Source organism: Gadus chalcogrammus, chromosome 18 (genome assembly GCF_026213295.1).
Source record: "Gadus chalcogrammus isolate NIFS_2021 chromosome 18, NIFS_Gcha_1.0, whole genome shotgun sequence".
In the NCBI taxonomy this organism is placed as follows: Eukaryota; Metazoa; Chordata; class Actinopteri; order Gadiformes; family Gadidae; genus Gadus; species Gadus chalcogrammus.
In genome coordinates this window covers 7,311,349-7,325,232 of record NC_079429.1, presented here as the reverse complement: position 1 = coordinate 7,325,232, position 13,884 = coordinate 7,311,349, and the positions used below count along the sequence as shown (strand labels likewise).

The 13,884-nt window shown below is 43.0% G+C and overlaps 1 protein-coding gene and 2 long non-coding RNA genes across 3 annotated transcripts; all 3 read left to right on the top strand.

Annotated features, from left to right (window-relative positions):
- Positions 1–1,324: 1,324 nt before the first annotated feature.
- On the top strand, positions 1,325–1,787 carry LOC130371232 (uncharacterized). The gene is made up of 3 exons (XR_008893161.1): positions 1,325–1,371; positions 1,484–1,537; positions 1,730–1,787. It is a non-coding gene; the product is annotated as an uncharacterized LOC130371232 (long non-coding RNA).
- A 2,598-nt stretch (positions 1,788–4,385) lies between these two features.
- On the top strand, positions 4,386–4,697 carry LOC130371233 (uncharacterized). Its single transcript, XR_008893162.1, has 3 exons — positions 4,386–4,436; positions 4,529–4,579; positions 4,665–4,697. It is a non-coding gene; the product is annotated as an uncharacterized LOC130371233 (long non-coding RNA).
- Positions 4,698–6,225: 1,528 nt separating this feature from the next.
- Positions 6,226–13,881, top strand: LOC130371222 (uncharacterized). Its single transcript, XM_056576926.1, has 20 exons — positions 6,226–6,260; positions 6,340–6,366; positions 6,611–6,697; positions 6,922–6,963; positions 7,083–7,133; positions 7,348–7,398; positions 7,760–7,810; positions 7,967–8,017; positions 8,142–8,201; positions 8,314–8,355; positions 8,657–8,722; positions 8,833–8,937; positions 10,960–11,199; positions 11,984–12,037; positions 12,194–12,244; positions 12,386–12,427; positions 12,612–12,662; positions 12,770–12,907; positions 13,044–13,626; positions 13,842–13,881. The coding sequence occupies exons 1-19, from the start codon at positions 6,254–6,256 to the stop codon at positions 13,142–13,144; spliced, it is 1,317 nt and encodes a 438-aa protein (XP_056432901.1). The 5' UTR covers positions 6,226–6,253; the 3' UTR covers positions 13,145–13,626; positions 13,842–13,881.
- Positions 13,882–13,884: the final 3 nt, after the last annotated feature.

Below are 13,884 nucleotides of genomic sequence, written 5' to 3'. Positions count from 1 at the left end.
TAAGTATACAAGCACTTTGTTGACAAGGTTGGGGCCTCTGCACAGGGCCCCCCATCAGTAACACTCTGTCTGGGGGCACTTTAAGTGGGAGAGTTGTTCGCCGTGTAAACGGGAACCCACTGATGACCAAGGGAGGAGGAGCCACAGAGCCAGAAGGGGGGGGTTCCTGCGAGAGACGGAGGGTATATGAGGCCCCTAGGATCCTAGGCACCCTCCTACTGTCCTCTCTGTCTCCTATCCCGTGTCTCCGGCTGGGCTTGTGCTGCAGCGTATTCAAGGCGATGGGGTTGTATCGGGGGGTTTCCCGGGCGACGGGCCAGGTGATGCGAACGGCGGTGTTCCTGCTGTTCCTGCAGGAGGTGCAGATGAGAGGTGAGACGACCTCCACGTTTGGCGACGTTGTTCCCGGAGTTAGCTCGTAGCCGCTTAGTTCTTACAACTGAAGGATGAAGAGTTTAGGCCTCCACAGCAGGATTTGGCTAAAAAGAAAATTAAGACTTGAACCAATGGTTTAAAAATATTAGCAAAAATGGCTTTTCGTATTTTTTCTTTATATTTTTAAGTAACTTGGCAGGTCATAAAGTAAACATTTAAATTCAGATCAGCCTATGAGTATAAGCAACGGTGATGGGAAGAGTTGGAGGCAGGGAGAGCGATGGAGATGAAGAGAGAGATGGACTGGTGTGTGTCTGCCAAATTTCAAACAATCATGTCAGGTTTGCCCGGTGGCCCGTTACCGTAGCAACGCTGGATCTGCGTCTCTTAAGAGAGGTAGCCTCTTTTTCCGTTTTCCCCAGGAGTTCGTGTGATCTCGTGAAAATACAGCGCATATCTGCGTTTCCATGGTGATCTAAGGCGGCTAAACCTGGCATGTGACTGTGAGGGGCGCTTCGAACAGCCTCCCCATTCAGCTGAACTATTAAATGAACCATAACTTAACTTGGTTAAAAGATCACTTGACTTACCTTAACTATCACTTACCTTAACAAGCCTCTTTCCCATTCAGGTAAACTTGACTATTACTTAACTAACTTATTTCATATTAAAGTCTGCCATAAAGTTACCCGGTAAACGGTATTCCGTATTTTCTTAGGATATGGACCTGCTGGTGGGGTTCCCAACGGATACGCTGCGGGTAAATCAGCTCATATGAAAACAAACTGTCACATGTCAATACAATACAACATTACATTTCAATACAACAAACTGTTGGCTGTCAATACGTTTTGCTACATGTTAATACAACAGGATTATGACAATAATACATACTGTCACATTAACAGATAGGGAGGCTAAGAGCTAACATGTTCTTTGTTCAAGGTTATGGCTCTACTTATGGAGTACCCAACGGACAAAGAGCTCCAACAAATGGTATGTCCTGACCTGTTACCGGCGTATATATTCTGTCCAGACCGCGTCGCACCAGATCATACACCTGTGCCTGCTATACTCCTTCTCATCCTGCCCCTCTCCTTCATTTTAGGAATGGAAGTTCAAAATGGCCGCGGCATCGGAAGGATGTTGATGCCTTCTAAAGGTGAAATAAACGTTTCAAACATGTGTAGTTTCAAAGTCAAACTCAGTCAGTTTTGACTAATTCAATTAATCACACACAAATAATGCGTTGATCAGGGTTGCCCTCAGTGTGGACACAGGTGAGGAGAGAATGTGGTCAGATTTGTAGTTGATCTTTAAATGTAAACTATATGTAATATTAATGTGCTTCCAGGTGTGGGCGGGCCTTCAGGGGCTCAGAACGGACAGGGAAGGGAGCCAATCAAAGGGGCAGGTTGGTGAATTGCCATTGATCATATCAGTTATTATTTAACGCAATATATCATCTTGATTCACTATGTCTATGGTACAAACATAATCAACACAAAGGATCAACTCTATCTACATGAAATGTCTTTTGATACAATATGATCTGTGTCCGGCCTGTAGGTGGCGCTGCCTTCGCTCGTCCCCAGTCTAATGGTGGGTGGACTCGTTAATAACTCTTAATAGAAGGCATCAGGACAACAGTAATCCAAATTAAACAGTGCATTAATGTTTGCAGAACATTCACATATAGCAGACATATGTTCTATCTATGTGGATATAAGTTAGGTTAAAATATCGATATATTTCAGGTAATGGTGCCCATGCAGGAAAACCATATGGACAGGGAACTAAAGGAAACGGTTTGTTAAATACATAATCTCTCTCACACACACACACACACACACACACACACACACACACACACACACACACACACACACACACACACACACACACACACACACACACACACACACACACACTGTTTAACGTTGGAATGTTTTCAGGATATGGGGCTCAATTTGGACCTTCAAGCAGACAGGCCATGAACGGAAACGGTAACAGGATAATTTTATATTATAAATGAATGTAGATGAAAAAAAATAAAAAAATAAGCCTAACGCACTGGGAACCAAGATGAGCTGTTTGTAGATTACATGCAACGTTCATGAAGACATTTGACATGCAACGTAACATACAGGTTACATATATGTTCAGTACGTTCATCCATGCATGTGTGCTACACCATGTTTAATATAAGTTTATGTTTCAGGTTACGGTGCTCACGCAGGACAGGCGAACGGACAGGGAACCAAAGGAAACGGTATATTACATTTAATATACATGCATGCATGTTAAATGCAAACTCACAATAAACTTTGATACATGCATGCATGCGATTTAACACAAACCTTTTTTCAGGTTACGCTGCGCAAGCAGGACAAAATAATGGACAAGCAAACAAAGGAAATGGTATAATATACATACATACATGTTCAATACATATACCTATAACATACTTCGGTACATGTTTGTCATTTAACGCAAACCTTTATTTCAGGTTACGCTGCACACGCAGGACCAAATAATGGACAAGCAACCAAAGGAAACGGTATATTACATTTGATATACATACACGCATGTTAAATTCATGTACTCATAAAACAAGTTACTTTGATACATGAATGTGTGTATTTTAACATGAGAGTATATTTCAGGTTATGGTGCTCAGGCAGGACAAGGCAACGGACAGGCAACTAAAGGAAATGGTATATGACTTTAATATGCATACATGCATGTCAAATGCATACATAACACGATACATGCATGCATGTAATTGAACATAAATCTATATTTCAGGTTATGGTGTACACGCTGGACCAAATAATGGACAAGCAACCAAAGGAAACGGTATTAATACATGTGTGTTACATTCACATACAACATGTTATTGCCATGCATGCATGTAATTTAACACAAACCTATATTTCAGGTTATGGTGCACACGCAGGAACAAATAATGGACAAGCAACCAAAGGAAACGGTATTACATACATGCATGCTACATTCATACATAACATGCGTGTTACATTAATATAATGTAATAATATATAATATAATGCACAGGCAAACAAAGGAAATGCTATATTACCTTTGATATGCATACAAGCATGTTAAATACATATACCTATACGATACTTTGATAAATGTATGCATGTCAATGAACATGAGCCTATATTTCAGGTTACAGTGCTCATGCCAGACCAAATAATGGACAAGTAACCAAAGGAAATGGTATTATTTATTTACATACCTGCATGTTAAATATATACACTCATATGTTACCTCGATACATGCATGCATGCATGTTATTTAACATCAATCTATATTTCAGGTTATGGTGCTCAGGCAGGACAAGGCAACGGACAAGCAAACAAAGGAAACGGTATTAATACATCCGTGTTAAATTAATTTATAACATGCGTGTTACATTAATATTTAACATGCGTGTTAAATGTATATTACATGTTATTGCCATGCATACATGTAATTGAACATCAATCTATGTTTCAGGTTATGGTGCACACGCTGGACCAAATAATGGACAAGCAAACAAAGGAAACGGTATTAATATATACGTGTTGCATTAATTTATAACACGCGTGTTATATTAATATTTAACATGCGTTTTAAATATATATAACATGTTATTGCCATGCATACATGTAATTGAACATGAATCTATATTTCAGGATACGGTGCACACGCTGGACCAAATAATGGACAAGCAGCTAAAGGAAACGGTATTACATACATACGTGTTACATCAATATTTAACATGCGTGTTAAATGTATATAACATGTTATTGCCATGCATACATGTAATTGAACATGAATCTATATTTCAGGATACGGTGCACACGCTGGACCAAATAATGGACAAGCAACCAAAGGAAACGGTATTACATACATGCTTATTACATTAATATATATGCGTGTTAAATGTATATAACATGTTATCGCAATGCTTGCATGTCATTTAACATGAACCTATATTTCAGGTTACGGTGTTCACCCAGGACCGAATAATGGACAGGGAACCAAAGGAAACGGTATATAACATTAAATATACATGCATGTTAAATACATGTACCTAAAACATACTACATGTATGCATGCAATTTAACATGAATCTATATTTCAGGTTATGGTGCACACGCAGGAACAAATAATGGACAAGCAACCAAAGGAACCGGTATATCACATACATGGGTGTTACCTTAATATATAACATGGTACTGCCTTACATGCATGTCAATTAACATGAATCGATATTTCAGGTTATGGTGCACACGCAGGACAAGGCAATGGACAAGCAAACAAGGGGCACGGTATATTACATATATGCTTGTCACATGAATATAAAACATACGTGTTAAATTCATCTGTAACATGTTATTGCCATGCATACATGTTTGTTAACATTAAATTATATTTTAGGTTATGGTGCTCAGGCAGGACAAGGCAACGGACAAGCAACCAAAGGAAACGGTATTAATAAATGTGTATTACATTAATATATAACATGCGTGTTACAGTTAAGATACCATGTTATTGCCTTTGATGCATGTAATTTAACATGAGCCTCTATTTCAGGTTATGGTGCTCAGGCAGGACAAGCCAACGGACAAGCAAACAAAGGAAATGGTATTAATACATGCGTGTTCAATTCATAGGTAACATGTTATTGCATTGCATGCATGTCATTTAACGTCAATCTATGTTCCAGGTAATGGTGCTCAGGCAGGACAAGGCTACGGACAGGCAACCAAAGGAAACGGTATATTACCATGCAGTAAACATTCATCTATGTAATAAATTGCCTATAAAACTGATACATATATGTTAATAATTATATACATTTCAGGTTATGGCGCTCAGGCAGGACAAGGCAACGGACAGTCAACCAAAGGAAATGGTTCGTAAAGGCCACGCACACGCACGCACGCACGCACGCACGCACGCACGCACACGTAAATGTAACTCATATAAACACGTAAATGTAACACATATAAACCTGTATTAACCCAAACGTTTCAGGTTACGGGGCCCACGCTGGACCAGCTAATGGACAGGGAACGAAAGGAAACGGTTTGTACATGAATCAATTAATATTAGAATGTATGAATATACAGACACACCCACATGAACGTTCACACCATGTTTAACACAATGTACATTGCAGGTTATGGTGCACATGCAGGTCAAGCTAATGGGAAAGCAGCCAAAGGCAACGGTAAGTTACATGTATCTCGCACGCGCGCAATGAATCAATTATGTGAAAGCATTTTCTTCTGAGGTGGTGTCAGCCTGAGTAATTTAACATGAAATACTAACTTATCTCCCAAAACCTGCATGTGAAATTATCGGTAACATTAAATAATGTGTGTTTCAGGTTATGGCGCCCATGCTGGACAGGCTAACGGAGGAAACGGTTTGTTTAAATGCAGACGTCCGACAGAACATATATTACCGTGTACAGAGCTGGGTTCTTGATTGCGTTCTGTGTTTTCTAGCTCACCTCGGAGCCACCGGTAAACCAACGAAGGGCAACGGACAACCAACCTACGGTACACGCCCTCTTCCTCACCCTCGTATTCCTCACCCCTCCTCTTCCTTCACCTCATCTGCCTCACCCTTTATCCCTCCTCTACCCATGACATTGAGTTTATTTGAGACTTTATAGAAACATTTGTATATGACTGCAATATGAGGTATCTGACAATAGTGCATTCGTCCCAAAGTATTGGTAGCTGAACCACCAGGTGTGTACTACCAGGTAGAACCAAGTGTGGACTCTTGGTCTTCTGTTATAGGAGCAGGTCAGGGCCTCGGTGTCAACCAGGGCCCCCAGCTGGCTGGGAACCCCATGACAGGTGAGGGTCTTGTCAGGTGAGATGTTGATGTGAGGACAATCTATGCTCAGTCTAACCATGTGATCCCTTGTCTCTCTAGGCGGTTATGGAGCTCAGCCCAGCAGAGGTAAGTCTCAACCGGTGAAGGATTCCCTCAGGTTAACACTATTATATCTTCTATGGGATGATGTGTGTTCTATTTCTATCTATCCAAGGTATTCTATAGGATTGTATAGTTCGTGATTGTTCTTTAGTATATTCCAGTTTCTCTATTTTAAATGTGTTCGATAGTGTTCTAGTTGTTTAATCATGCGTTCTAGTTGTATAGTATGTTCTAGTGGCTGACCTGTGTGTTTGCTGTGCTTCTCCAGGTCCTGCAAAGACTGCTGGATACCAAAGGGCCGGTTCAGCGCTAGGAGCTGGGTTCCTCCCAGGAGGGATGAAGGGGCCAAAGCCAGGTGGAGAACCTAAACTAAACTAACGATATATTCCACCACATGAGCTGTCCAATTAACCTATTAACTATCATCTGACCTTACCTATTAACCACCACATAAACTCGCATATTCACTACCACATGAACTACCAAGTATTACTATGTGGCTGTAGCAGTTTCCATGGCCATAATGCCAATAGTTTCCTTGATGACATAGTGATGAAGCTGTTTTCCTGTTTGTTCCAGCTGGTTATGGGTCTCAGAACGGTCAAGGTGCCAAACCAAACGGTAAATAAGTTTCCCTCCAGCTGAAATAATCAATATGATCATGAAAAAAATGGTATCCTACTATATTTGATGTTTACTTTTCTTAATACCTAATGTTCCATACTCTTGACCTACTGCAGGCTACCAGCCAGCTGCTGCTGTGCCTAATGGCTATGGAGCCCGGTTCAACGGTAACTACTAGTTTACGACCTAATGACACCCTTTGAACAGATGCCTTATGTTTATTAACAGCTAGTCTTCTGGTCAAAACATGATACTGTGTCATACATTGATGTGATTATTCCCTCTGGGGATCAAATGTTGTTCTGTTGGAACAAGACAGATGTAGATCTGTATATGAATACATCCTGTAATAGATTAATAAAACACAAATATGAATTTCAGGTTATGGTGCGCATGCAGGACCAACTAATGGACAAGGAACCAAAGGAAACGGTTTGTATATGAATAAATATGATCTCAAATTCAAATAAACACACGCACTCCATGTAACCATGTCATAATCTATAATTTCAGGTTATGGTGCCCAAGCAGGAACAGCTAATGGACAAGGAACCAAAGGAAACGGTTTGTAGATTGACAAATATGATCTCAACCTCATCAATACACACACGCGCACGCGTAACCATTTCATAATCTATATTTCAGGTTATGGTGCCCAAGCAGGACCAGCTAATGGACAAGGAACCAAAGGAAACGGTTTGTAGATTAACAAATATGATCTCAAATTGAAACACACTCGCACGCACGCACGCGCGCAGCCTAAGTCATGTAAACATAATCATTTGTATTTCAGGTTATGGTGCACAGGCTGGCTTGGCTAATGGACAAGGAACCAAAGGAAACGGTTTGTAGAAATGACAAAGACATGCAAAGTATTACAGCAACCTGTTGGTCATACACAACCTGCATACAACACTATAGCGAGGCCCATAAAGAGTTATTTAGTTTCTGGTCGTCACAAAACAACATTGTACTTCCTGTTCCTTCATCTCATCACTAGGTTACGGTGCTGGAGCCGGTGTTGCCAAGGGAAACCAAGGCCAGGCCAAAGGTGAAGACCAGAATAACAATGCTAGTGTGATGCTATGTAAATGCTTATATGATGCTAGAACGGGGCATGGTTGAGGCTATTATAATGCTAGTCAATGCTGTTTTAACGCTAATACTGTTTCAAGGTGTGTTAGCTGGGTTCCTCCCAGGACGTGGCAATCCCAGCCCGGCAGCAGATAAAGCAGGTAAGCCTGGAGCGTAGCACCCACCATATACTCACTGATGAGAGGTAGACGAATGACAATAATGGAAGATGAGTCAATGGATGGAATTGGCCGTTTTTTCTGTGTCCTGTAGTTTATTCTGGTGTTCCAAACGGATACGGAGCCCAACCAAATGGTAAAAGAACTTGGGACTGCTCACTTGACTAACTTTTCAGACTGCACACATTTCAACTAAATTCTCTTGGATTTGACTGTCTTACACATAACAAGGGGGGCTCTCATCGTAGATGCTAAAGCTTCATTTGTTGTCAGCTAATATTACATTCAGAGCCAATGGTAAAGCTTCTGCCTATGCTGAATCCAACAGTTTAACTAATGCTAAAGCTATTGACATGTTGGAAGCCTGTAAAATGACACTCCTGTCACCAGTGGTTACCAGCATCTTCCTGCTATCAAACGCTCCGTTTATCCTCAAGGTTACGACCCCGCCGCGGCAGAAGCAGCAGGGGGTCCTGCGAACGGATATGGCGCAAAGCAGAAGGGTGAGTCCCTATAATTGGGACCCAATTTTCCTCCATTGAATGGGGTTACAGTTAAGTCATCAGGACGTGGACCGTAGCCTTGGTAGCATTCCTGGTCTGTTTCCTCTCAGGATATGGCGCGCCTGAAGCTGGAGCCGTCTCCCCGAGCGCTGCAGCTCTGGGGCCCAGCGCTGGAGCTGACGGGCCTGGCTCTGCAGTCAAAGGAGTCAACGGTGGTAAGCACATATCGTTGTCCTTTAATACCAAATGAAAACATAAACTTAAAAGAAATCCTCGCTACCGCCCTGTTGTGGAGGATCTCTACATCTCTAATGTAGTTCCGTGTTTGATGGGATGTAAATCTGGTCACGTGATGCTTGGGTTAGCTGATTGGCGAATAACTGGTGGTTCGTAGGGCTTGGTGGACCCGCTGTGATTCGCAGAGAAACATTGCTAAAGTTGGCTCATCCTGCTGATATTTACTGCCCATCTATCCATGTGGTCAGCTAAAACCCTCTGTATCTGTAGCAACCAACTGTCAATTTAGCAACCCCTTCTGTATCCATAACAACCACCTATGTCATTTTAGCAACCACCTCTGTATCTATAGCAACCACCTATGTATCTTTAGCAACCACCTCTGTATCTATAGCAACCACCTCTGTATCTATAGCAATCACCTCTGTATCTATAGCAACCACCTCTGTATCTATAGCAACCACCTCTGTATCTATAGCTCCCACCTCTGTATCTATAGTACCCACCTCTGTATCTATAGCTCCCACCTCTGTATCTATAGTACCCACCTCTGTATCCGTAGCGACCATCCCAGTATCCCTAGCAGCCACCTCTTTATCCACAGCAACCACCTATCTATGTACTTCAGAGGTTGTGGTAGATGCTATGTGTGCTATATTCCCAGACTACGATAGGGGAGTTCAAACGGGGAAGGGCCAATCGGGAACTCAGAGTGCGGATCAGCAGAAGGTATCTAACAACAAGGGTGAGAGCGGAGTCTCACCAGACCACATCCATGAGTCCCTGAGCGGGTTCCCTCTAGTGGACACGCACGGGAAGCCCCAGGAGATGCCTCCAACGCAGCTCCAGTCACACAGCTCCTCACCAGAACCAGACATTACCCCAGAGCCCAAACCAGCAGAACCAGAACCAGAACCCACCCAAGACCAGAACGTGACCCAGAACCCTGAAGAGCGTGTGACTGATGTTCTGCTAGAGGCCACCCCCCAGCCAGGAGTAACAGAGTCTGGACCTGAGGTTCCTCAGGGAACGCAGTCCACTCCTGAAATGGGTAAACTTCCCCAGGTCCCGCAAAATTGTGTGTCGCGTAATGACGTCACAACATAGATTGCCATAGCGTTTTTAAATCCAGACTTCTTCTGTCATGTTCTTCATCAATCAAAATCCCTAACCAAAACCAAACACCGGCAACTCTTTCTCATGCATCATCAAATAATTGTTTCCATTAAAAGACCCCTGAAGACTTGTCAAACATGCATGCTTTGCCGTGTCATTTGACATCAGCCCTATAGTGTAACAAAGATCATAAACACGTTGTGACATGAGGGAACCCATAATAGAAAACAAACCAACTGTTCCTTAGCATGGATTGAGAACTAATCAACCAGGCATGTTGTGTTTTGTGAAGTCATGGGACTTAACCCTCAGTAACACCTGAGATGGGTTTGAATGATACTCCATTTTTTGACACTCACAATTATGACACGAAGGGTAGATGAGGTTTAATTTCAGTAAATGTTTAATTACTTTAATGATAGTGACCCAAATCTTTTTTGGACTTCCAAATTACAATTCCAAAACAGCCTTTATTCAAAATGATTGGCTCAAGTATGCTGTGTTGTTAAACGGTATGACCACTTTCTACAAGCAATCCTGGGGCCTCTGTCAGGGGAACGGGCCCCTAGCGGCCATTTATATCAACAACGCCTCCAGTGGGCTCTGGTCTGGCTCTGGGCGTTCTGGTGCATGTTCTCCATCTGGACCAGTGATGCTGCATGCGGTCGTAGAACCGGCATGAGTCCATCTGCATGTCACCCAATGAAACGCTCCGGAAAATGTGGTGAAATCCCTCCCAAACTGACTTGTATCCACTAATGTGCGAGTTCTCTCCTGCTGAAGGATCCGGACTTCTGATTTTGAAGCATGCACCCTCCAGCTCTTACCTAGTGAGTCAACAGTGTTGAGGACTTGGGGGATTGACCTGCGTTTGGACCCCCCAGGGTATTTGACGGGCAGCGAACTGCCCGAGCAGAACGCCCCAGTGACGGCACTCCTCCCTGGGCCCGAGCTCACCGGCCTGCTGGCCCCTGAGGGGGTCGACGGTCTCGCACCGCTACCCGAAACCGTGGCGACCACTAAAGGGGACATCGGCCAGGAGTTGGTGCCAGAGAGGGCGGTCATCCAGCACCAGCTACCGACACCCGGCGAGGGCTCTCTGGTTGAGATCGCTAGCAAACCTGGTCCGTGTGCGTTGTTGCACGTGTGTTTGTCTTTGCACGTTGTCCGTATGTGGTGCATGCTGGAGCCATGCTGGGTTCTCGTCTCGGGTTCAGACCTGCTGTGTTTTTCACCACGAGTTGCTGTCTGTTAGCACTCTTATGTGTCTGTTACATCTGTGAGATAACGTTTACTTGCAAGGATTCACTCTGAGCAGATGATTTGTTTCTTATATAGTTCCTCAACAGTTCTTGGCAGTCATGTAGTCTATGCTGCTGAAGTTCTCTATTGTTTTCGTACAGATCCTATAGATCCAAGTACACTGGGCAAACAAGTGTAAACTAGTGTGTAGTTACTCTACTACTACTGTAGTTAATACATAGAATTATATATAATCACAATATTGACGCAGTTTTGTTAAATAACTGTCAGATCTTAGTGCAGTTAAACGACCGTGTTTAACAGAGTGAATCCAAGCTGTTCGAACCTCAGGCTTGTCACAGCTGTATCCACTTGCATGCTGTTGCGTCGGATGTTTTAGATGTTTATTTCAGCATCATTCACCTGCTGATCACTCTGACCTCTGTAATAGCCCTCGCCCCCTTGGTTTGTGAAGTTTTAATCACTGCGTTGGTGTATTTCTCTGCACTAACAGTGGTGTGTGCTGTCCTGTCTGACTCCCCGAGCATGGATCTGATTTCTGAGATCACACCTGTAGGACCACCTTCCTAGCTATGACCCGAGAAGATGTGACTCGATGGTGTTTGACCTCTGACCCCTGGCCCTGTCTATCTTTGTGACCCTCAGAGAAGAGTGCCGGGGCTTCCATCAGTGTGGAGGGGTCTAAAGCTGCCAAACCAGGTGATGCCTGGAACCTCTAACCATAACAAACCTCTCTCGCCACATCCATCACACGGCTACCAAATCATTGATATCCATGATGTCGCCAATCACTCACTACATGAAGATAAACCTGAAGATGTGTATGTTGGCTGAACATTTGAACACGTCTTTCAGACTGTGGACTTGCCACAGCAGGGGGCCAGTGGATGAAGATCCCCAGACCTGGTAGACAGTTTATTATTTACTTTTTTACTTACTTCTAACTCCCAGGAGAGCTAGTAAGGCAACCAGGCTAAATACAACGCATCAGAGACGGCTTCAGAACACAAGGGTTGCTAGTTGAACTTTTAGCGCTTGTCGTTTCAGATTATGGAGCAGAACTGGGGCCCTCTGGTACCAACCAGAAAGGTGAGACAACCACACTGAAGACTACATTATCCACAATCCTTTAGTACTAAAGATGTTTACAAACCACCAGTGTGAAGCCTTCACAATCATCCTCTGGAGTACAAAACATAGCGACTGCTTTTAGTTCCTGTATTAGTTTATATCCATATATTGCATGTCTTAACTTTTGGTTTGGGCTAAAAAGGTTATGGCGCAGGAGCTGCTTTCCTGAACAAATTTGGAGGCAAACCAAACGGTAATCTATTTGAATCTATATTTAAATCTTGCACCTACATAGCTTAACCCATAGAGGCCACTGATGCTAGATAACCTGCTGATGATGGAGGTGTTCTGATTGGACAGGTCGCACTGCAGGGCCTTACCCTAATGGAGGAGGGGCTTATCCTAATGGAGGAGGCACTTATCCTAATGGAGGAGGCGCTTATCCTAATGGAGGAGGGGCTTATCCTAATGGAGGAGGGGCTAAAGCATCCAAACCAGGTAGACACACCTGCTCTCCAAAGACTAACAACCCACACATGCGTTTTCTACATGAGAATGATCTGGTGACAGTGTGTGTTCTAGTATTTAATATGTATAAGACGTTAAGAAGGTTAATGTAATGTAACTTCAACAGGTTATGGTGCTGGAAAAGGAGGTGGATACAATGTACCAGGACACGGAGCAGGTACACAAATGTATATACATGCATGTAGAGCTTGTACATCATTGGATTGACCAAGCCTTGGAAGCCTCTGATCAGATAGCAAATCATATTACAGCATACCCCAGGCCACTTCATGAACACGCCCTTTTAGAGATCTTAAAAGATTTATGAATCCATAACTAATGGCAAAAACAAGATTTATTTTTAAATGCATGAGGATCTCTTTCTCCCCATCTCCCCCTCACTTCCTCAGGTTTTGGTTCTCCCTACGGTCAACAACAGCCAGGTGAGCTGTGGTCTTATCCGTTTGTCAATTTTATTACAAACCAAACCCATTCACTGTGTAGTATAAGATAAATCAAGTGAAGCTAGTTTAGTGTTGGGGTAACATGAGACAAGTGAAGCTAGGTTAGTGATGGTGTAACATGAATCAAGTGAGGCTGGTGTTGGTTATGTGACTGAGGGTGTGTTTGTGACTCAGGGTTCGGGCAAGGGGCGTACCCTGGGGCTGGTCACTATGGTAACCCATCGTTTGGAGGGGCGCCGGCCAACGGTACAACACCCCAAAATCTTCTTTTCATTTTTGATTTCAAATATTCTCATAAAGTGTTTTGTAATATTACAATGCTGTATGGATGTAAATGTTGTTATTGTATTAAAACAAATCTCAATCAGGGCTATAGAAGATCTTGACCAGGAAAACTGTTTATCTAATCTAGGTCTGTCATTGTTTGGTGGTTTAAAGTATGGAATCAAATGTCCTCACAGGTTATGGCTACGGGGCCGGAGTACAACCAGAGTATGCAGGTAA